The sequence below is a fragment of the Diabrotica virgifera genome, chromosome 3, assembly GCF_917563875.1.
Source record: "Diabrotica virgifera virgifera chromosome 3, PGI_DIABVI_V3a".
In the NCBI taxonomy this organism is placed as follows: Eukaryota; Metazoa; Arthropoda; class Insecta; order Coleoptera; family Chrysomelidae; genus Diabrotica; species Diabrotica virgifera.
Genome location: NC_065445.1, coordinates 214273134 through 214297666, shown reverse-complemented (window position 1 = coordinate 214297666; position 24533 = coordinate 214273134). Strand labels below are relative to the sequence as shown.

General features: G+C 33.1%; 1 protein-coding gene across 1 annotated transcript; it reads left to right on the top strand.

Moving 5' to 3' along the window:
* Positions 1-6852: 6852 nt before the first annotated feature.
* Positions 6853-23086, top strand: LOC114330800 (polygalacturonase). The gene is made up of 4 exons (XM_028280208.1): positions 6853-7165; positions 10334-10545; positions 16406-16760; positions 22818-23086. Exons 1-4 carry the CDS (start codon positions 6865-6867, stop codon positions 23063-23065), a joined length of 1116 nt encoding a protein of 371 aa, XP_028136009.1. The 5' UTR covers positions 6853-6864; the 3' UTR covers positions 23066-23086.
* Positions 23087-24533: the final 1447 nt, after the last annotated feature.

The window sequence follows — 24533 nt, the reverse complement described above, 5'->3', positions numbered from 1 at the left end:
GAACACGTTAAAAATGTGACATGTTTGATGTCTCGTATTTCATAAAACAGTGGTCCGATTTGAGTGATTCTTTTAGTATGTTATAGCCTTATTATTTAAGATAATCGTTGTAATAATATTGTTGCTAGACAGGTAAATACCATTTTATACCGGGTGTACAAATCATGCTGTGTTTTTTTCTTAAAGTTTGGAACACCCTGTGGAATATTCTAGCATATGTAAAATATTAGAAATAATACTCGATTGTAGACTTAGGCTTGCTTAACATTTTCCTTTTCGATTCATTTACTTATGTGAGATAATAAAAAAGTTATGTGCGTTAACATCTATCCATGTTTTTCATCAATAAATCCTCATAGTAGGGGAGGAAAGTATACTAAATTTGCAGTTACTCCAGCGTTATGGAGCCCTATTGGATTGTGAAGAGTATGTGCTAAAATCAGAAAAAGGTTAAGTTTAATTTTCCAACAAGTGGGGGACTTTCATTTTTTAATTTAATTTTCCATTTGAAACAATCATTTTTCTCCGATTATAGCGCTATCTATCCATAATTCGAAAAAATATGTCGAATAAAAGTTGCTTATTTTTACGTAAAGAATCCAAATCTGCAATAAAAATTGGGGGCCACTATTTAAGATTTTAAATTAAATCCCCACCCCACCTCCGTGGGGGCTCGTGACACCCCACGGAGAGGGGTGGGGGGTAAATTAAAAATTATAAATTAAAACCCTGTGATATTTTGCGAAATGAACATCAGATCGTAAAACTGCAAAATACACCTATTCAATATTTTTCAAAAATCTACCGAATGGCACCAAACACTACCCCCTACGGAGGTGGGGGGGGGGTTACCACCCCCCCCCAATTTTTGATTAGCACCCAATTTTTATTGCAGATTTGGAGCCTTGACGTAAAAATAAGCAACTTTTACTCGCAACATTTTTCCTATTATGGATAAATGGCGCTATAATCGGAAAAAACGATTATTGGAAATGGAAAATTAAATTAAAAAATGGAGAGTCCCACACTTTATGGAAAACTTAACTTAACTTTTTTTGGTTGTAGCACCCACTCTTCACAATCCACTCCAGGTCCCTAGAATGCTCGAGTAATTGCAAATTTAGCATACTTTTCTCTTCTACTATGAGGATTTATTGGTAAAAAACATGGTTAGTTATTAAAGCACATAACTTTTTTATTTTCCTACATAAGCAAATGAATCAAAAAATAAAATGTTAAGAAAGCATAATTCTACAATTGAGTTTTAATTTTAATATTTTATATGTGCTGGAATACTCCACAGGGTGTTCCAAACTTTAAGAAAAATACACAGTATGCTTTTTACACCCGTTATAAAATGACGTTTACTTGTCTAGCAACAATATTATCACACCGATATTCTTAAATAATAAGGCTATAACATAATAAAAGAATCACTCAAATCGGACCACTGGTTTATGAAATACGAGACATCAAACATGTCCCATTTTTAACGTGTTCGGCTAATTTTGCCGGTGTGTGTATAAGAAAGCCGGTGTATCGGAAGAACAACATGGATTTCGCCCAAACAGATCTACAATAGACGCTATTTTCATAATGCCACAATTAGTTGAGTAATCAACAGAATTCGACAAGCCCATGTTCACATGCTTTGTAGATCTGAAACAAGCATTCGCCAGAGAACGATTAAAGGACGTGCTCACTATCCTTGAAAAGAAAAACATAGGTCAGAGGTATAGAAACATAATCAAAGAGCTCAATAGATCCAACAAAACACGAATTAAAACCACAAGCGGGCTCACGGAAGAAATCAAAATCAATGCAGGCATTAGACAGGGGGACAGCCTCAGTCCATGATTTTTTAATTTAATAATGGGTGAAGTTATATGTAGTGTTAACATAATGAAACAGAGATACAAAACGGGTAAACGAACGAACCATGAGAATACTTTGCTACGCAGATGATGCAGTCTTAATAGCCGAAAACGAAGATGACTTACAACGCCTACTACAAAAATTCAAAATAACCGCCGAAAAGGATAATCTGACATTATCCAAAGAGAAAACCCAATAGATGGTAATATCCAGTAACCCAATTAGATGTAAATTAGCAGTGGACGACCATATAATCGAACAAGTAATGGATTGTAGATTATAAGGTGTGGAATTATCTAGCGACAGGAATCTGTGGCAAGAATCAAAACATCAGGCAACGAAAGCAGCGAGAATATCTGGTTTCCTGAGGGATATAATCTGGCGGAATAAATATATGAGCACCGAAAGCAAAGTCCGCATTTATAAGACATGTGTTAGACCCGTACTGACAAACGCAGCTGAGACAAGGGCCGAGACAACAAAGACCAAACAAATAATGAGAACAACAGAGATGAAAACCCGAAGATCCATAAGAGGTATCACACTCAGATATAGAATACGAATCGAAGACACATTGAGAGAGCTAGGCGTTCAAGACGTAGTGAGATGGACAAGAGCGCGACGACGCATGTGGAGAGACCACGTAGATCGGATGGACCCTGAACGTATGGCGCATTGGGCGAAAACACAGAAGCCCAACACCAAGCGACCCATAGGAAGACCCAAAAAACGATGGTACGAGAGTTGGAGCTCCGGATCGCAGCAAAGACTGTAACAGAAGAAACAGGACATAGTCCTATTACAAGAAGAAGAAGAAGCAGACAAAATACATGATAATGGAAGAAACAGATAAAGAAAAAGAAGATAATTTCACATTGGAGATAGAAGGTTTATCGCGCAATCTCGTGTGCGTTTAAAAAGTTTCAGAATTTACTTACCTGGGTTTAAAAGTAGATGAAAAGGTACATGGGGAAGGGGAGATAAAAGCAAGAATAGCAAAAGGCAACAAAAAGTATGGGGCATTGCGATCATTAATGAAATCCAAATGTATCTAAAGAAAAACAAAAATAAGAATCTACAAAACAGTCATTAGACCTACAGCTACATATGCATGTGAAACATGGGTGCTAAAAAAATCAAAAATAGACCTTTTAGAAAGATGGGAGACGAAAATACAAAGAGCAATGTATGGAGGCGTGAAAATATATGATCGATGGAGAAGAAGGAATAATAAGGAACTTAAAGAATTATATAACGAACCAAAAATAATGACGGCAATCAAAGCAAAGAGAATCCGATATTTAGGACAAATTGAAAGAATGGGCAGGGAAAGAATACCAAAAATGGTACTATCACGTAAACCAATACAACAAAGAAGAGTAGGTAGACCAAGAAGGAGATGAAAAGACAGCGTATATGAAGACTTACCAAAAAGTAATATTGTGAACTGGAAAGAAAAAGCTTTGGACACAAAACAATGGAAGAAAGTGGTCAAGAAATGTGTGGAAAGACTATTTTGGCTACGAATTTCGTCACTTACTTGACTGCGAGCCGATCTTTCGCCTCATTGGGCGCCATAAAAATATTGATATCTTAGCCAAAAATAAACTTACGAACATTTTCATAAGCTCAAATTGTTCCTTTTGGGTTCTTCTATCAGTATTGTTAATTAAAGTATAAATCTTTATAGCTCAAATTTGCTTGAAACCCTTATAAATAAATTATTGTAAATTTTTTTAAGAAAATTATAACTTCAAAACGGTATAACTTTAACGGAAATGAAGATAAAGGACTTTAACAAACTTTGTCTGAAAGCCTATTAATTAATCTTTAAAATGAGACTTTCTAAGACTCATTTTCATGCGTTAAGGCCGAGTTAGGATCGATAAAGCTTCGAAAAATACTTATATTGCAATTTGCAGTGTGCACTAATTTTACAATATCATGAGTTCTAATTGTTGGATTTAAATTTAGTAAACGTTTTTTTTTTCGTTTTTTATTAAGGAACAAATTTTATTTGAAACACTGTTTTATCTCTTTTAGTTTATGAGCCAGAGCCTTATAAATAATTAAATTCTTTATAACATTTTTTTGACCACTCGGATCGAAATCCACCCTCGAAATTCGTAATCAGCGACCAAAAATTCATAAGTAACCGTTGAGTTGGTCCATCAAAATTGAAAAGAACACGGTGACCCCTCTGGCGCCTAGACTATGGCATCTTATTCAAGATGTTAATGATGTTAGTTAAAATTATGCCTTTTCACCGCGATATAGTAACCATTCAGACTAAGCATTGAGTTACTTTTAGCTATTTCGTGACAATTTTACCGGCTTCAGCTCGCGTTCATTCTGTTGTCTGATGTGTTCTGTTCTGTTCTGTTCTGTTCTGTCCTCTGCTAGGCACATGATCATGTTTTTGATAAATGGCCAGCAAACAACGGGATATAAATTGCAACAAATATATTATGTAAATTATATTTTAGCGTAAATAGTGTTAGTATAAATAAATTAAAAATAAGTATACCTAAATAAATTCAAATAAAACTAAATAAGCTAGTAAACTTATTCCGAGGAGGCGAAAAATATTAAATTCTAAATTGTATACCATGTTGCAATAATAAATATAAGATTGCGTGTATTCATGAATGTAAAAAATAAGATATTGTTATATAACTTTCAGATCAGACAAAATGAGGCAGTGTAGCACTCTTATTTCAAATATGAATTTTCTTATATGAATTCTTCCAATTTACCAAACAAATCAAACATACACTCACCGGCACAAAATTCGCAACTCAAAATTTTTTATTAAGTTTGACAATTTATTACTTTATTAGTTGTACTCCGATTTTCAACATTCTTGCATCAGTATGTAGGTACATTTATTGACGTCGTTTGTAATTATTCCGTTAACAGAAAATTTTTGCTTAGCTGGCATTATACGGGGGTGAAAGGAAGCGTTGTTATTTCTCCTAACTTTAAAAAGTTCATTGGAAAAATTAAAGGGCTGATTTTGTTTCATAGTCCTGCCATATTATTCCGGAAACATCACTAAAATTTTGTTTTTTGAATTATCCGAATATCTCTTTTCTTGTAAGAGGATTGATAAGATTAGAATGGCCTGCGTGCAGCCTAGATCTCAATCATATTGAACATTTATGGAATGAATTAAAAATAGATATTCGCCGTCATCCTAGGCCTCCAGAAAATTTGACACAGTTATGGCCTTGGTAGAGGAATATCGGGCTATTCCCCAGGCAAGGATATTACATCTTTATTCAACGCTAAACAGATTGCGAGCAGTCATTGCTACAAGAGATGGACATACCCGCTATTTTATTGTTTTGTTGTTAATTTTGTTTTGTGTTGTTAATTTTAGTACATACCTTTGATAGTTTTAATTAAATAAACCTTCAAAGCAGTGATTTTATTTACAGCTTTTACAATATAAGAGATATTCGGATAATTCAAAAAACAAAATCTTAGGGATCCCTCCAGGATAATGTGAGAGGAGTATGAAACAAAATCAGCCCTACAATTTTTCCACAGAACTTTTTAAAGTTAGGAGAAAATACAACGCTTCCATTCACCCCCATATAATGCCATCTAAGCAAAAAATTTTTCTTACCGGAAAAATAACAAACGACACCAATACATGTACCTACAAACTGATGCAAGAATCTTGAAAATCGGAGTACAAATAATAAAGTTATAAATTGTCAAACCTAATTAAAAATTTTGGGTGGCGGAATTTTGTGCCTCTGAGTGTATTATAATACAGTATGATATGTTTTATTGATTTTGTGCATTGGAAGAATTTGAAATAAGAGTGCTACACTGGCTCATTTTGACTGATCAGAAGGTTATATAACAATAACTTAAGTTTTTTTTTATATTCAAGAATACACGCATTCTATGTTTGTGATTTTTAGTTTGCATGAATTCTATATTACAACATAATAATCATGTTTATTAATTAATAATCTTCGGTTTACTAAACACTATACCGGGTGTCCACTTATATTTTCCCCCATTTTAACTGCCTATAACTTCTAAACGACTGAAGATAGAAATATGCGGTTTTCGCTGAAATGTTTTATTTTAGTAAAAGTTTTGTTTAAATCAATTTAATTTTGTATATAAAAAATGGCGGATTTTTGAAAAAAATCGTTTTTGACTTTTTTTATTGAAACACCCAGTATGTTTTTTTGTAAATTGAAAGAACGGTCATTTACCTATCCAGCGATATAAAGTTTTTTAAAATCTGTTGTCAAATGACTGAGCAATTAATTTTTAAAATGAGAGATGCAATGTGGAAATCACATAACATAATATCAATTTGCTTCGTTATGTAGTTATGTTATTTAGTAATGTGATATACACGTTGCACCTCTCATTTTAAAAATGAATTACTCAGTCATTTGACAACCGATTTTAAAAAACTTTATATCGCTGGATAGGTGAATGACCTTTCTTTCAATTTTCAAAAAGATATACTGGGTATTCTATTAAAAAAAAAGTCAAAATAGCTTTTTTCAAAAATCCGTCATATTTTTTTTTCGTAATTGAAATCGATATGAAAAACTCAATCTATTCAGACAAAACTTTCACTAAAATAAAACATTTCAGCGAAAACCGCATATTTCTATCTTGAGCCGTTTAGAAGTTATAGGCAGTTAAAATGGAGAAAAATATAAGTGGACACCCGATATAACATAATATATTTGGCAAAATTTCGTTAAGGTTTTCAGAGGTCCATAAATCTGAATAACAGATAGCAATATAAATTAAATATGTTCTGATTTGTGTATTTATAGTATTGATACACATATGTTTCTAATTTAATTAAAATCTGTACATACCTTCAATTTTATTTTATGATAAAAAACAGAGAGAGAAATATGTTATGAAAATATTTGATATCTACGCTGATAACTCAATAAATAAACTTTTATATTTTAAAAGATTACTTTCATACTTATTGAAATGAATTTGTTTATTATAGAAAGTTTTATAGTAGTGGTTCTCTTAAATTCACTATTATTTATAAGCTGTGTGGATCAACCATGTACTATTACAAATTTTTCGCAGGTTTCAGAGGTGTTACAATCCTGCAAGAACATAACCATCTCTAATTTGAATGTTCCTGCCGGTCAACAATTATATCTTGAGCTTTTGAATGACTCCTCCGTTACCTTTGAAGGTGTCATTACATTTGGAGTAGCTCAGTGGAAAGGACACTTAATAGTCGTTAAAGGACATAATGTGATAGTACAGGGAGCACCAGGTAAATTAATTAACTTAATTAAGTGTTATTAATAAAAATGTACTTGGCTAATTTTTTGATGGTATTGGCATAACCTACATCTTAATGTTTTTAAATCTAATAAATTAAAAAGGAAAATTCATCTAGTTGAGTGCATAGGTACCATAGTTTAAACAAACTTACAAAGAAGTAGAAAACTTTGACAGCATGAGGGTATATTTGTTTTTGTTTAAAATTTATTCAAATATGTTACAAATCTTCAGAATATTTTCGATCCAGTCAATTCGTCATCATTGATACATCCTAAAACTATCCCATATAACAGACAACTTAAAAGAGATTATAACTATGCTTACTGACTAAGATGCCGCCTGTAAGAAAGTTGGTTTTAACATAAATTTTGGAAAGACGCAATAGATGACAAACCTGGTACCAAGCGAAGATCCAAAAGTCGACTTCAACGAAATAGCATTGGTCCATGAATATAAATACTTAGGGCATGAAATTCATATTGAAAGATACAATCAAACTGCCGAACTACAAAGAAGGATCACTTTAGTATGGGCCACATATGGAGCTCTATCAGACATCTTCAAGAGCAACATGCCAAATTATTTGAAAAAGAAGACGTTCGACCAATGTGAGCTCCCAGTAAGGACTTACGGCGCCGAAAAATTATCGTTAACCCACGCCACAGCAACCAAACTTAGAGTGGCCCAAAGAAGAATGGAACGGCTACTACTTGGACTGACTCTCAGATACAGGGTCAGAAACGAGGAAATCAGAAGAAGGACAGGTGTCGCAGATGTCATAGAGCGAGTAGCATGGCTGAAATGGAATTGGGCGGGCCATGTAGCTAGAATGAAAGACGGGAGGTGCACCCAAAAAATTACAGTGTGGATACCACGAGCAGACAGAAGAAGTAGAGGTTGACCACCTACACGATGGACAGATGATGTCAAAATGATTTCTGGGAGTTGGTTGCAGGAAGCCCAAGATCGACAAAACTGGAAGAAATTAGAGGAGGCTTATGTTCAACTTTGGATGCAGAAGGCTGGATGATGATGATGATGACCTTCACCCATCTCTTTAGCGGATGAAACATTGTTTTATTAAATTTCATACATAGACAAATATGTCTTGCATGACTTGCCTATGGCTTCTTTTAAAGTATGGTAGAATTATTTTATTTTTGAAATAAATAAACAAATTCAGTACAATTCAAACAATTTTCAAAAAAAAACAGCGAAAATATTGAAACATAAGCCAACCGTGGCCAATTATTACAGACACCTCAAAAAAATGAATTTTGCGGTGGACAGCAGAACTTGTCATTGGTTCATCTTCTTCTTCTTTCCCGAAACTCCTTATGCCCCTCAGGGGCGTCGGAGGTTTTATTCATCCTCTATCTATATCTTCCATTTCTTGCGGTCCTTTGCTAACTCTTAATTCCTGTCCAATTTCTATAATCTGATAGATACATCTCTTCCTTGGCCTCCCTTTACTTCTTTTACCATATCTTTTTGATTCCATCACCTGCTTTGGTAGTCTTCCCTAGTCCATTCTCTTAATATGTCCATACCATTTTAATTTTCTTTTTTGTATCTTCGTTATTATCGATTCCTGTTTGAGTCTTTGTCTAAGATCTTCATTTCTTATTCTGTCCAATTTCGTTTTTCCTGCTATTTTTTTTAGCTGCTTCATCTCCGATGCATGTATTGTACTGTCTATTTGTGCATTGTTTACCCATGTCTCACTTGCATATATTAAAGTTGGTACAGAGATTGCATTGTATACCTTCAGTTTTATTTCTTTATCTATTTCTTGCTTTCCAAATATTGTTTTATTTAGTGCATAGTAGATCTTATTTGCTTTTTTCGCTCTGTATGAGATTTCTTGATCTATCTTTCCATCCTCTGATATTATTTCTCCAAGGTACTCAAACGTCGAGACTGTTTCTATTATTTCGTTTTTGCACCTAAATATCGTTTGGTTTATTTCTTCTCTTTGCTTTTGGGTTACTATCATGGTTTTCGTTTTCTTTACATTTACCTACATTTTAAAATTTTCTATTTCCTCCACCCAGATATCGATTAATTTTTGCATTTTCTCTTTATTTTCTGCCATTACTACTAAGTCATCTGCATATAGTAATCCTTCCATTCTCACTGGTACTAAATTCCTCTACTATTGTTGACTGTAATTGCCTTGACCTTTTTTTAGCGCTCTTCATTACTCTATCCATTACTATAAACAAAACTGGGCTGAGACTGTCCCCTTGTTTTATTCCTCTCCTTAGGTTTATTGTTGGCGACCTGTTTCCGTTTATTTGTACTTTAGCAAGTACGTTTCTATATGTACTTTTTACCACGCTTACTATCGTTCTCACGTTTGTACTCACACACAAACACACACAGGTGCGGGATTTGCAGATCTTCCATTACTTTAATATATATAAACGAAATATATAAGTTCTCTTATTTCGTTTTTCCTTTCAATTATATTTCTCAGTATGTACATATTATCTGTTGTTCCTCTTTCCTTCCTAAAAGCCGCTTGTTCTTCTTCTAGTTTTCCTTCCAGTTCTTTCCTGAGCTTCTTTTTTATTATCCCGGTGTAGACTTTATATGCCACTGATGATAAGCATAATAGCCCTATAGTTATCACATTCCGCTTCATCTCCTTTCTTGTGTATTGGTATCAATAAATTTTCTTCCCAGTCTTCCGGTATCTTTTCTGTTCTCCATGCTTCCCTCATTATTTCCAGTAGCCATTGTTAGTCATTGGTCCATATTAAACAAAAATAATTCAAATAGATTTTATTAGCTTATGACTTTCTCGAGGTAACGCTGTAGAGTTTTTTTAGTTTTAACGTTTTTTGACTTTTTGGTATCACTCAGTGGAAGTTAAAACAACGAAATTTTTTGCAAATAGGGTGAAATCAACATATTTATTCTTTTTAATCAAAATAAGCAAAAAACAAACAATGTTTCGATAGGGTTACCTCACCAAATCTCTAAAGGAAATATATACAAAATTTCAGGTGGATCGGTCAAGTAGTTTTACGATGTCCACCGCCTTTGAAAACGTTTATTATCAATTTTTTTGTCTGCCAAATCGTAAAGTGATGCACACCGGAATATTTCTTTGATCCTTTTATTCATATTAATTTTTTTATGTTTAATCTAGGCTCAATTCTCAACGGTCAAGGGCAGAAATATTGGGATGGTCAAGGTGGAGGTGGTGGTATAACCAAGCCAAAATTTTTCTACATTGAAACTACAGGGGGATCCATTTTTAAAAATATATACTTATATCAATGTGCAAACTGGTGCGTTGGTATTGGATCTAAAGATGTAATCATTACAGGATGGACTATCGACAATACTGCTGGAGATAAGGTACAAAAAATATTGAACTCTATTTTACACATTTCACTAATTTCTTTCCTAAACCTTACCTTCAATTAATAATTACAATCGATCCCGATTATTAGAAGGTTATAGGAATATCCCGGCTTAAGGAATAGAAATTTGAGGTCCCGAAACGTTTTTAATAGGCAGATATGATCGGTTATTAGAATATCCCTATTATAGGAACGGTGTCGGAAAGTTGGTCGAGAACACTTCGTCGACGGAAAATTGGTCGACCACATTTGGTCGACAAACAGTTGGTCGAATGCACAATTCATCGAACGGACAATGCGTCGACGAACATTTGATCGAATGGAATTTTCGTCGACAAATGTTATTTATCTTTAGGATAAAGGGATTAATGGTGACAAACGACGGGTAAGTGGAATATTGTATTATACATTTTATTTTTTTTGGGATTATGTTAATTTTGTTTCTAAATCTTACTTATTTTTACAAACGACGCCGACGGGTTGTTGGTTTTTATTTTGTTAACTGGAATATTGTATTATACATTTTTTTTGGGTTTTGTTAATTTTTTTTTCTAAATCTTTATTATTTTTTTCTTTGGAGTTGTATGACTACGGGCCCTTCAAGGCTCATTCGCCGATTCACCAATTTTGCTCATTTATTTTACAATATATTTTTCTATACCTATCTACTTAACATTTTCTATTCTACTTATTCTACATACTTTATAAGGAATGACCACTGGTCAGTGGGAATACCACATCAGGCAAAAAGACAGGTTAATTTATATATTATAATAGATTTTAATTTCAGTCTTTACATTGGTTAGTTTATAATTTGATTTTTATATTTTTAATATGTTCTATAAATAATTGCATTAATTTTGTATTATTAATTTGTGATATTTTTAAATTTAATGAAAAAATTGGCTGCGGTGGGAGAGTAGACAGCAAATATAAACCGATATTTTAATTAGTGATGTTGTACCGTTCTTCTTTTTGGTGTCGGCGTACTTGCGAACGGAGCATTTCCGGACAAGTCAAATTTGGGGGCACTTGCGGACAAGACGAAATAATATGCGAGATGCTGAGGTCAATAAATTTTTAGGGAATCGAGGCAATTCCGTACAATGTTTTCAACTGCAATAAACTTTCTTTCTAAACGAAGCTTTCTTTATAAACATTAGAAAATTTAAAATGCAACATTTAAACGACTGAAAGATCCTTTTTATACAAAAAAATTCAAGACGATTCTTGTAAAAATGAGGCCATTCATGATGCACCAAAAGTGGAGGGTTTAAAAGTAAAGCGATTCTTACCATCTTGATTTTATTATCAAAAACTTAATTCACAACTGCACATTATTTATAAAAGTCGCAATACCTCCTATTCTAATCAACGGAAATTGATGTTATTTTTGAAGTGAATACTTCTTATCACTTGGTATGGAAATTTGTCGCCAAATACTAAATTCATATTTGGCGTTATAAAAAAAATCGTGACGCGAGTGGTACGCGTGCGGTATACCTTAATGTACATATTTATATTACACTGTAATATACACTTATTCGAACTTTCATAGTATGATCCTGAATTTTCTACTGTTTGACTGGTTTCAGGGTGATTTATTATAAATACATGTGTATCGTATCTACTATAATTTTTGAAAAAAATTTACAAATCACCCCTATAGTGTTGAAACCACCCCGAAGACAGTCGATCATAAAAAATTTGGAATGTATGTTTAGTTTTACCTTAAAAGCATGTGTCGCACTTTATTTTTAAGAAAAATTTAATACATTGCCCCTCTAGGGTTGAAACGACCTAATCCCAATTAATTATTTAAAATTCGCGATGTATAGTTAAAGGCACCCTGAAACTATTCAAACAGTAGAAAGTTCAGGATCAGGTTTACTATGAAAGTTAAAATAAGTGTTATATATGTACAGTATACCGCAAACTTACCACTCGCGTCACGACTTTTGAATGACGCCAAATACGAATTTAGTATTTGGTGACAAATTTCCATACCAAGCGATTTAGTCCTGTCGCCAGGGGGGGGTACAACGGCCTCGTTAATTCAGATGGACTTACCCAAGTTTTTTTTATGTATTTTGACCCGTAGAACACGAATTTTTTGGGTAACAGTTGATCCGGATGTCGATAAGATTGTTATAGACCAAGAACTTGAGGAATCAAATAACAGCGATTTTTGGCAAAACAAAACAATATTTTGTATTTTTTGGGTCATTTTAAGCAAAAAATATTTCTACAAGTTTTTTAGTAGGATGCACAGTTTTCGAGATAAACGCGGTTGAACTTTGAAAAAATCGAAAAACTGCAATTTTTAAACCCGAATAACTTTTGATTAAAAAATAAAATAGCAATTCTGCTTAGCGCCTTTGAAAGTTCAAGTCAAATTATGTCGGTTTTGATTATTTGCATTGCTAAAAATTTATTGTGTTATTGTTAAACAAAGCTACAAACAACTAGTGCGTGAGTGATGTTTCTATGATTTCTCATTTAAAATCGAACGAGTAGGTAGAATAGGTACTAGTGCAATCAAGACTATTTCTACGTTACATGCGTTAAAACGCATGTAAAAGCACGGGAAACCCTACGTGTTTATAGCTTTGTTAAACAATAAAAAAATAAATTTTTACCAATGCAAATAATCAAAACCGATATAATTTGACTTAAACTTTCAAATGCGGTAAGCAGACTTGCTATTTTATTTTTTAATCAAAAGTTATTCGGGTTCAAAAATTGCAATTTTTCGATTTTTTTAAAGTTCAACCGCGTTTATCTCGAAAACTGTGCATCCTACGAAAAAACTTGTAGAAATATTTTTTACTTAAAATGGCCCAAAAAATACAAAATATTGTTTTGTTTTGCCAAAAATCGCTGTTATTTGATTCCTCAAGTTCTTGGTCTATAACAATCTTATCGACATTCGGATCAACTGTTACCCAAAAAATTCGTGTTCTACGGGTCAAAATACATAAAAAAAACTTGAGTAAGTCCATCTGAATTAACGAGGCCGTTGTACCCCCCCTGGCGACAGGACTAATTAGAAGTATTCACTTCAAAAAGAATATCAATTTTCGTTGATAAGAACCGAATGTATTGCGCCTTTTATAAATGTGTAGTTGTAAATTAAGTTTTTGATAATAAAATCAACAGGGTAAGAATCGCTTTACTTTTAAACTCCTCACTTTTGGCGCATCATGGACGGCAAGAATCGTTTTAATTTTTTTTTTTGTATAAACATGCTATTTCAGTCGTTTAAATGTTGCTTTTCAAATTTTCTAATATTTAGAAACAAAGCCCCGGTGAATTTTTGAAAAAAAGTGGCTAACTCGGGTTTTAAGGGTTGTAGGACATTAAATTTTTGTTTCAGTTTGTATAAGAATACCAACATGTCGAATAAAAATTAACTTCCTACACGTTGTTGTTCTGAAGCTATTTTCTTGTAGTATTTCTAATGAATGTAATAATTTCTGGGCATATGTTTATGCAAAGAATAAAACTTCTAGAATCCCAGGTGAAATGTGTTACAACGGCGATACATTTAATAATCCTCACGATATAATCCATGCTTTTAAGATGTTTTTTGAAAAAGTTTATATACCTGTCGAAAACAATGCATTCTATAAACAAGAATGTAGAGATATCTATTTACCCACTATGAATTTTAGCGAATTTCAAGAAAACGAAATTTTGGTAGCATTTGAAAAAATTAAAAATAAAATGACGTCCGGATCGGATAATATTCCAGCATTTTTAATCATAGATTTTTCTCGGGTATTTGTAAAGCCACTTCAAAAAATTTTTAACTTATCAATAAAAACGGGAACTTATCCCGAACTGTGGAAAAATGCAAAAGTATGCCCTGTATTTAAAAGCGGAATGAAATCTGATGTATCCAATTACAGACCGGTATCTTTGTTATCCAATTTTTCAAAGGTTTTCGAAGTAGCTGTATATAATCGTATATACCCTTCTGTTAGGGGATGGATATCACCTTATCAACATGGCTTTATAAATAATCGCTCTACTGTATCAAACTTAGCTGTAATAACTCAATATATTTCAGATGTTTTGGATGTACAAGGTCAATTAGATGTAATATATATTGATTTTTCTAAGGCGTTTGACAAAGTTGATTACAAATACCTTCTCTTTAAATTATCAAATTTAGGATTTTCTGGAAACATTTTAAAGTTACTTGAAAGCTATTTAATAGGTAGGAGCCAATTTGTATCATATAATGGTTTCACATCAGAATTAATCTTTACTACATCCGGCGTTTCATAGGGATCAAACTTAGGTCCATTGTTGTTATTATTATATATCAACGATTTATTTTTAGATATCAATAACAGAAAATTATGTTTTGCGGATGATCTTAAAATATACTGTTAAATTAAAACAATTTCTAACTGTATAGATTTGCAGAACGATCTAAATTATATAGATACTTGGTGTATAAAAAACAAACTTTTTCCTAATGTCAATAAATGTAAAGTAGTAAGATATTCTAGAAAGGAAAATAAGGTTGATTTTAATTATGTAATTCAGGGGTCAGAACTGGAAAAATCTAATAGCATTAAAGATAGTTATATTTGATTCAAAATTAACCTTTAATGACCATATTGAGCAGAAATTATCTGATGCTATGAAAATGTACGGTTTTGTCATCAGAAACTGTAGAAATTTTAGTGATATAAGACCGATTAAACTGCTGTATCTATCGTTAATGCGATCGACACTAGAATATTGCAGCTTAATTTGGTATCCTATTTATAGATGTTATATGCAGCAGATTGAAAAGGTACAACGGAAACTTTTAAAATATTTAGCATTTAAGTTTGATGGAGTATATCCTGCTCATGGTTATGATTACGATTTGTTATGTAACAGGTTTGATATTGTAAGTTTAGAGTTAAGAAGAGTTATATTTTCGGTTTCATTTTTATTTAAATTATTACACAATTACTGCTGTATCTATCGTTAGTGCGATCGAAACTAGAATATTGCAGCTTAATTTGATATCCTATTTATAGATGTTATATGCAACAGATTGAAAAGGTACAACGGAAACTTTTAAAATATTTAGCATTTAACTTTGATGGAGTATATCCTGCTCATGGTTATGATTACGATTTGTTATGTAACAGGTTTGATATTGTAAGTTTAGAGTAAAGAAGAGTTATATTTTCGGTTACATTTTTATTTAAATTATTACACAACTGTATTGACTGCAGCGATATATTAGACCAAATTAGATTTAATGTGCCACGAATATCTTCCAGGTCAACTATCGTGTTTACTTGTTCACGCGCGAGAACAAACATGTTACTAAAGTCACCGATTTATCTTATGTGCGATAACTATAACAAAATATGCAATCATTGTGATATTTTTTCATGCTCAATTAATCATCTAGTTGATACCGCATTGGTTTATGGAGTACCTTAAATTGTTAATTTTTTTTATTTATTTTTTTTTATTTCTTATTTACATAGTTATTTGTTTAATTAAATTGTTCTCACTCTTTATTTTCAACATACTGATTGTATGCTAACTAAAAAATATATTTCAAATTTTTACCCTAGAAATGGGAAACTGTTGGGTAATAAAGCTATTATTTATTTATTTATTTATAAGAGTCCTATTTTTTAGAATACTATTTACATTAGAAAGTGTTGTAATCAACCCGCAAAATGCATTTGATGTATACTTTACCAACTATATAGGAATGTCTTCAAACCCTAATGCAACACCATTGCAATTTTTGTTTCTACTTAAGTTTATTATTTCTGACCAGTATTGCGGTGTTTCTAATTTGTGATAATATTATCTATACTTTGTTGTAGGATATGATCGCTCTTAATACCGACGGTTTTAGCTTGATCGATTCCGAAAATGTACTTATAGAAAACTCGACCATCATGAACCAAGATGATTGCATTGTTGTACGTAGAGGTAATAACATGACCTTCAGAAATATAAAATGTTTTGGATCTCACGGTCTAAGTTTCGCGACGGGATTTCACGAAACTGATGGTGCATTTGGACACAAAGAAGATGATGCTGAAGATATAGCTACTGATATTACTTTTGAGGACTGCTTAGTTGCCAATGGGCTTTATGGAATTCACATCAAAACCGCTCCTAACGGGAAAATGGGAAGAATTGAAAATGTTTTATTCAAAAATATAAAATTATCAGGTAATTAAAACAAACGTAAAGTTATTTTCATAATTTTTAAAGAAAAGTATTAGGTATGGGTCCCGCGTATGAAAAAAGTTTATTAATAGCAAGCTGAAAATTTGTTAATAGGTTAAGGGTGTCTAGTCGGACAAACTTTGATATATGAGAACACTGGAACAGGGGAAGTTTTCATTGTGGAACAGGTTAAAAATTTGGAACGGTCAGACCATTAAAACGTCACATGTATTTTGTCCGACAGAACTTCCAATTGATTTGTTACCATTTCATTAAACTCTCATGCAAAAATCAGATTGCTATTTATCACCTGTCATAATTCCTGTCATTATAATTCCCATTTGGTGATAAATAGGAGCCTGATTTTTGCATGAGAGTTTAATGAAAAGGTAACAAATCAATTGGAAATTTTGTCGGACAAAATACATGTGACGTTTTCGTGGTCTGACCGTTCCAAATTTTTAACCTGTTCCTCAATTAAAACTTCCCCTGTTCCAGTGTTCCTATATATCAAAGTTTGTCCGACTAGACACCCTTAAGCAATTAACAAATTTTCAGCTTGCTATTAATCAACTTTTTTTCATACGCGGGATCTAGACCATTGTATAAATTAATTCGAACAATAATATCGCCCCACCAAGAGGAAAACATGAACTGCCACCATAAGTAAAGTAAACACATAGCGCATAAATGAACGGGAAATGCGGCGATATCGTGTAATTTTCAGGTTTTACTCCGAAATGCATGAAAATTTTAATTTGGATTCTACTTTTTTTTTAAATAAGCACTTCGAGCTGGTCAAACTTACAGATCATATAAACTATAAACAATAGAGATTTGTATTGCCCGGTTACAGATAAATCAAAAATTTAAAGAGATAGACCAATTGGTGTTCAAGTGGTTCTTGTACACCAATTAGTCTATCTCTTTAAATATCTCATTTATCTGTATTGCCCGGTTACAGATATATGAGAAATTTAAAGAGATAGACCAATTGGTGTACAAGTTGTACACCAATTGGTCTATCTCTTTAAATTTCTCATTTATCTGTAACCGGGCTATACGATTTTTTTTACCACAAAAAAGGGGCCAACTTTATTTTGAGAGTAACTCGCTTAATTTTGAAGCTAGAATCTTTTATAACAAGTAAAAATAAAGCTGTTAAACACTTTAAATTTTAAATGAGTTTTTTGTAACTTTGCGTTTACTGGATTAAGTTCTTACTTTTTGAGTTATTTGCGAAAAACCGCCTGAAAACGTGGTTTTTTGTTGAAGAATACACCTTTTAATTCGCAAATAATTCGTAAATGTATTAACTTAGTTAAAAAATCTACAGAACTAAAGTTACTTTGAATTAGTCAGTTTATCCATTTCCGGACTTATCTCGAAAGTACGTTTTTTACCACCGAGAAGGGGTGACTTTCATCTCCCAAGTAAAAGCAACCAACGGCACAAGTTTAACTTAGAACTGGAGGGTAAGTAGAACCTAAAACCAAAGTTTCATGCAATTCGGAGTTGAGCCTGAAAATTACACTCCAAAACTCCATTTACTGGGCTAAAGTAAGTAACAGTTGAGGTCAATTGTATATTGTAGATTTCAATGAAGTTAATTGCTCTCTTAAGTCTTTTCACACTGTTGGGTCTAAGATCTTTTGTGTGTACTCAACATCTATCTTTACTTCTACAGATCGAGGCTTCTAAGAAAGGATATTATGCGTTTTGAAGAGATATTTGTTACCTAGTCCGGATCCAAAAAACTGTTTTTGGTATATATTACGTTGACAAACAAGTGCCCTGCAGTTGTAAACCATTTGCAGTCCAAACAATTGTCCACATTGCAGTGCGCTCAATGTACAATTGAGACAAGTACAGTATGCGAAATTATTGAAATAATTGCACAGTTATTAGAACTGTAGTATAGATACAATTGAGTCCGCGAATCTTTACCCGTGCGTCATCAATTAAAGCATACGAAATAAGTCGATGATAAGTCGGAAATTAAAATTTACTAAACGCAACACCAAGTGACAGTAAGTGACTTGCTGTTGCGTTTAGTAAATTTCAATTTCCGACTTATTATCGACTTATTTCGTACATGATGACGCACAAGTAAAGATTCCCGGATTCAACTGTAAGTATGGGTCAAATGAATTAGAAAAGGTAATTATGTTATAAAGAAGAAATATGTTATTATATAAGAAAAGAAAATAAAGAGCAGAGTAATTTAAATTTAATAGGTACCAAAGAATCAAATAGACATGCAGACGAATGTAAATGAACAACCTAGGAAAATAACTACAAAAGAAATAAAAGAAACTTTATTAGAATCAAAAAATGGGAAAGCACCAGGGCCTGGAAATATGGACCAGACATACTGCACGAAATAATGACGGAACTCTTCAACAAATGCATGGTGCAGGGAGAAAAATACCAGAAAACTGGAATTGTGCATATATTAGCTCGATTTACAAAAACGGGGAAAAACGTTGTGCAAAAACTACAGAGGTATAAGTATAACCATTGCAATCGGGAGGTTGTATGGCCGGTTATTAAAGAGAAGGGCGGAATTAGAAATCCAGGACATGGAAGAACAAAGTGGTTTTCGCGCCGGTAGATCGTGCGCAGATAATATATTCGTGTTGCAACAAGTAATAGAGGAAAGAAGAGCGAGGAATCTGTCTACTCACCTAACGTTTATTGATCTGGAAAAAGCCTACGACACGATCCATTTAAAGCAACTCTTTGAAATTTTGACGACGATAGGCATAAGTGAAGCACATGTGCGAGCAATTAAAAATATGTATCAATACCCGAAAAGCTGCACTAGACAGGGTAAATCTATATCGAAATCATTCCCTTTTACAAAAGGTTTAAGGCAAGGGTGCTGCTTATCGCAAACACTATTTAAAATATACATCCAGAAAGCTCTGGAGCAATGGAGGGAAACAGTTTCTGGGATGGGAATAATAATTGAAGAAAACTGCTTAACAACTTTGTTGTCTGCTGATGAGCAAGTATTTCTTGCCAACGATGAACATGATATGGATTATATCCTAAGAAAGTTACAGATCCAATATGAAAAGTGGGCCCTATGTATTAACATGGAGAAAACGGAATATTTGAGAATAGGAGAGGAATCCGAAGATCCGAAATTATAGTTAAGAAGTATAAGAAAATGTAAGGAATATAGATATTTATCAAGCATAATATCAGAAAAAGAAACTACAAAAATAGACATATAGCATAGGATACAGCAATGAAGGAAAGCAATTCGTATTTTAAATGGTCTACTAAGATCTAACAAGGTGAAGATGAACACAAAATTAACAATCTACAAAACAATTGTGGAACCTATTATAACTTATGGGGCAGAGTGTTGGAAACTCACAGGCAAGGAAAGAAAATATATAGAAGTAGCGGAAATGGATTACTTACGTAGAGCATGCAGGGTAGCTAGATTAGAACACGTACCAAATGAAGAAATAAAACGACGGACAAAAAGTGTATATTCCACGGTTGACCACATCGAAACAAAAAAATTGCTATGGTATGGTCATGTTATGAGAATGCCAGAGGAAAGATGGCGAAAAAGAGCATTAAACTACACACCCATAAGAGAAGAAGAAGAGGAAGGCCTACAAGAACATGGAAGAAAGGCATAGAACAGCCTATGGCAGATAGAGCTATAGAAGAAAACGAGTGGGTGGATAGAAAACGATGGCGAGCGAAATGTGAGAATCGGAGACCGTAGGAACCCCACTGATTATTCATATAATTATGTTATAAAGACAATATCTAAATCAAGTTTATAAAAAGGCTTACCAATATTACTGTTATTTCACTGGCACATCGATAGTCGTCACACAGGCAGGTTTCACGAACGGTAACCGGGATGTCTTGTCTGTCTGTCTTTCGCGTGTACACGTCACTGTTGGCGTTTTAAACTAGTCCAAAAGAAGAAAAACGTTTGTTTATTATGATGTGAGGAATCAGAGGGAGCTTCACGATACTTATTACGGTACTGTTTTGTTGAGCTGATCGTTATCACTGAAATAGAATACAAGAGCCAAAAAACGTCTTTTCTGTCCAGAAGTTAGAACCGAGATCTATTCGCACGTCAATTGCCTGCGGGATTCAACCGTTGAAACAAGTAAGCGATAGACTACCCCAGCTAATTGAAACAATATTCGAAAATATTACCTCAATCATCCAAGATATCCATCGCTACACCCTTAGCTTAGCTCAGTCTCTCAAGGTGTGTTCGCCTTGTCCTAATCTTAGAAATGAACTATGTAAATTTGGAATGGAAGCAAACAAAACAGTATTTTTAATCAATCATGTTTATTGTCCAAAAACGATATAATGACTTATTAAGTGCATTAACAAATATATTCAAATTCTTGCCAAAAACTAACAATTTGTAGATTATACTTATGGCTTTGGTATCTGGTTCGATGGTAACTTCTTGATGTCGAATGGTACTGCTGTAGATTTCTTATAGACCTGGGCAGATGTTCGGCCTCAGATCCCTGCAGCTGAAGATGTTTGGTGCTGTAGTCTAGATGTCATGGTCCCATTGCTTTCAGCCTTAGTGTCATCGCCGGAGATAGGCTTTTTTGAAGCTCCCAGAGGGAGGACGGTGATCTTATCCCCAAAAACTATAAGATAAAGACACATATCAATCATCAAGAAGAAAAACCAAAACGAGCCTTTGCCAAACAAATTTAAAAAGTAGTTATTAGCAAAGGAATAATTAAATGGAATTAAGATTAAGGGCCGGTTATTCGAACGCTAATCAAAAATGATCATTATCAAATATTTAATTACTGTCAACAACTGTCAATGTCAACTTTGTTTGGGATGCTGAAAGCATAATTATGGATTACAATTATGAAATTAGTTAATCAATTATGTTAATATTTGTTATGTTAATTGATTAAATAACATCTTAATTATAATCAATTATGTTTTCAGCAACCCAATCAAAGTTGACATTGACAGTTGGTGACAGTAATTAAATATTTGATAGTGGCCATTGTTTATTAGCGTTCGAACAACCGGCCCTTAATATTACTAGTTAAAATTTGATTACTAAACGTGCATATATGTAAATTAAAAAGATATATTTAAAACTAAAATATCAGAAACCATACTTTTAGATGGGAGGTTAGGTTAGATATCAAAAATATTAGAAAAACTGTTATAAGAAACTAGGTATGTATGTAGAAATATAATGATTGTAATAATTAGAATTCTTACCTCAAGAGAGAGATGATTTGAATAAAAATGATTTATTTTTAAGCTCTTTTGCCTTTTATGAGTTTACCACCACCATTTTGAAAATTTTAGACGAAGTGTCACTATCATGACAGTAGGACGTAGGAGGTGGTAGGCATGTTCCGTATTTAAAGACAGATATCTACAGAGTAAGAATATACGAAGTACGTTCCGTATGATGATTTAGATTTTAGATTAAAAGAGAGATAGGAAATAGAGGATAATAAAAGAGGGCGCCAAACAAGTTTTTAACGAAAAAGCAAGTTAAAACAAATAGAAGATAATTATAACTGAAATATTAAAGACAATAGAATAAAATAATTATTTAAAAATAAAATATCAAAGATGTGACGTTTGTAACGTTACACCGTCCAGAGAGTCGTCGCGGTATTTTACCACGTGTTAACTAGTGGTTATTACCAAGAGAATAGAACAAAACGTCTGTTTTCTTCGAGAGTCAAATCCAGTGAGAGCATTTTTGTTTAGAATATCTAAGAAATATCTGTATTTCTAAAGGAGTAGGGAACAGTAGGGAAAGTAAGAAATATCACTCAGAGTTGAAAATATTAAATGACACACCGGAAAAATATAAGATTGTTTTTCACATGTGAAAAATTGAACACTCAGTGAGAATAACTGTAATTTTATTTTACCAAACAGCTGTTTTAGAAGTACCAAAACGTTTGGCATTTCATTGTATTTAATATCACACCTTTGCAAGAGTAACATTTGCAATTTTTTTAATTTAGTAGCTTTTTAGTATTTATTATATTTTTATTTCAGGAATTCAAGAAGATGGAATCTATATTCAACAAGACTACGGCGATATTGGTAAACAAGATAGTAATGTAACGATAAAGAATGTGACTCTTAAAAATGTCTATGGTTCTTTACAAGGTATTTTAACTAGACCAATACATATTTTTTGTGGCAATCAAGGTACTTGTTCGGAATGGATATTTTCTAATATAAATATATTAGGTGGCAATAGAAGTTATTGCAACTATCAACCAGATGATTTTATATGTTAATAAAGTTCCATTTTTATTTTATTTTATTTTTTCTTATCAAGACAAAACCACAACTCTACACCCAATAAGGTCTGACGTACCTTAGGGGGTGGACTTGGTCCGATCCTCTATATAAGCGTTTCCCAACAGGTGGGTCGTGACCCACTAGTGGGTCGCGAACGAATTTCAGGTGGGTTTCGGCGTGGCGCCTACAGTAGCTAAGTAGGGTGCAATGACTGTGCACAATCTGGCAATGGCGCCAGTCCGTGGGTGAGGGATGGGTCACGAATATGAAAAAACACCAGAAGGTGGATCGCCAGACATAAAAGGTTGGGAACCACTGCTGTACATCATTTATATAGCTGATCTTACCACTAGCAAAAATATAACCATTGCAAAATTTGCAGATGACATCGATATTAATATTATGGCATCAGATTGTAAAAATATTTATAGAAATTAAAAGGCTTTTTCTTTTAATAACTCATATTGCATTTTTTTTATTTATTAAAAGAGTAAATTCTTTGAACAGAATTTTAGTGCAGTACACTAGTTTAGGAACTGTTCGGCCTAGACGACGTACACACGGCTGCAGCAACAATAGGAACTTAAGAGACAGCCTCTCTTACCATCAGACCAAACTTACATATACATACACAATCTGGAAAGGAAATCAAAATTCCAACAAACTATATAGATTCTATTATCTCTCAGTCTACTACATTCTACATCTCAACGGCCTCCTCTGTACTCACTATCACACGCAAAAGGCAACGAAAGCCCCAGCGGCTTTTTCCGACACCGCTCTTGCTTTGTCCAATGAACCTAATTCAACACAAACTCTGAAGAGAAATTTACTAAACAGGACAAAGTGAAGTTTAATCCCAAAATTCACCTTATCCTATGTGAACAATGACTGACGGACGTACACGCCTTTTACTACAAAAACATGCTTACGTCATTAAAAATTTCTGACGCCAGAGCACTGCCAAAGCTTTAGAAAATGACTTTTCGTCATGTCGATTATTGTATGGTGAGAGGTTAGCTATTATTACTTGTCAGAGATATTGTTCTTTGTTTTTGTGTACTGTACAAATAAATATAAATTATATTTTCTAATTAATAATATCAATCGGTTTTCATTACTTGCCAAAATACCAATATTACTTAACAACAACATCATCGTAGTGTATAATCAATAAAATAGATCATTTAATATTTTAAGGATAAAACTGACAGATGCATGTACCTATTGAATAGTATTTAATGGGAGTAGAATAGTTTAGTTATAGCGGGAGATTGTTCGTAAAGAAATAAAGACTTTGGATTTTTTTTTATCTAAACTATGTGTTCACAGTTAATTTATTATTATTTATATTACTAACTTAACCCTTATCCGAGCAACACATTTTACTTACGTAACCGGGCAACTCGGGTCTGCTGGGCCCACCACTGTTCTTGAATGTACCATTTACTATTCATATTTAAC

What these genes read in the sequence shown, in the direction of transcription:
- LOC114330800 (XM_028280208.1), top strand. Translation starts at nt 6,865, where the DNA reads ATGAATTTGTTTATTATAGAAAGTTTTATAGTAGTGGTTCTCTTAAAT. An exon ending in GATAGTACAGGGAGCACCAG is followed by an intron (nt 7,166 to 10,333) that starts GTAAATTAATTA and finishes TGTTTAATCTAG; the next exon opens with GCTCAATTCTCAACGGTCAA. An exon ending in ACAATACTGCTGGAGATAAG is followed by an intron (nt 10,546 to 16,405) that starts GTACAAAAAATA and finishes ACTTTGTTGTAG; the next exon opens with GATATGATCGCTCTTAATAC.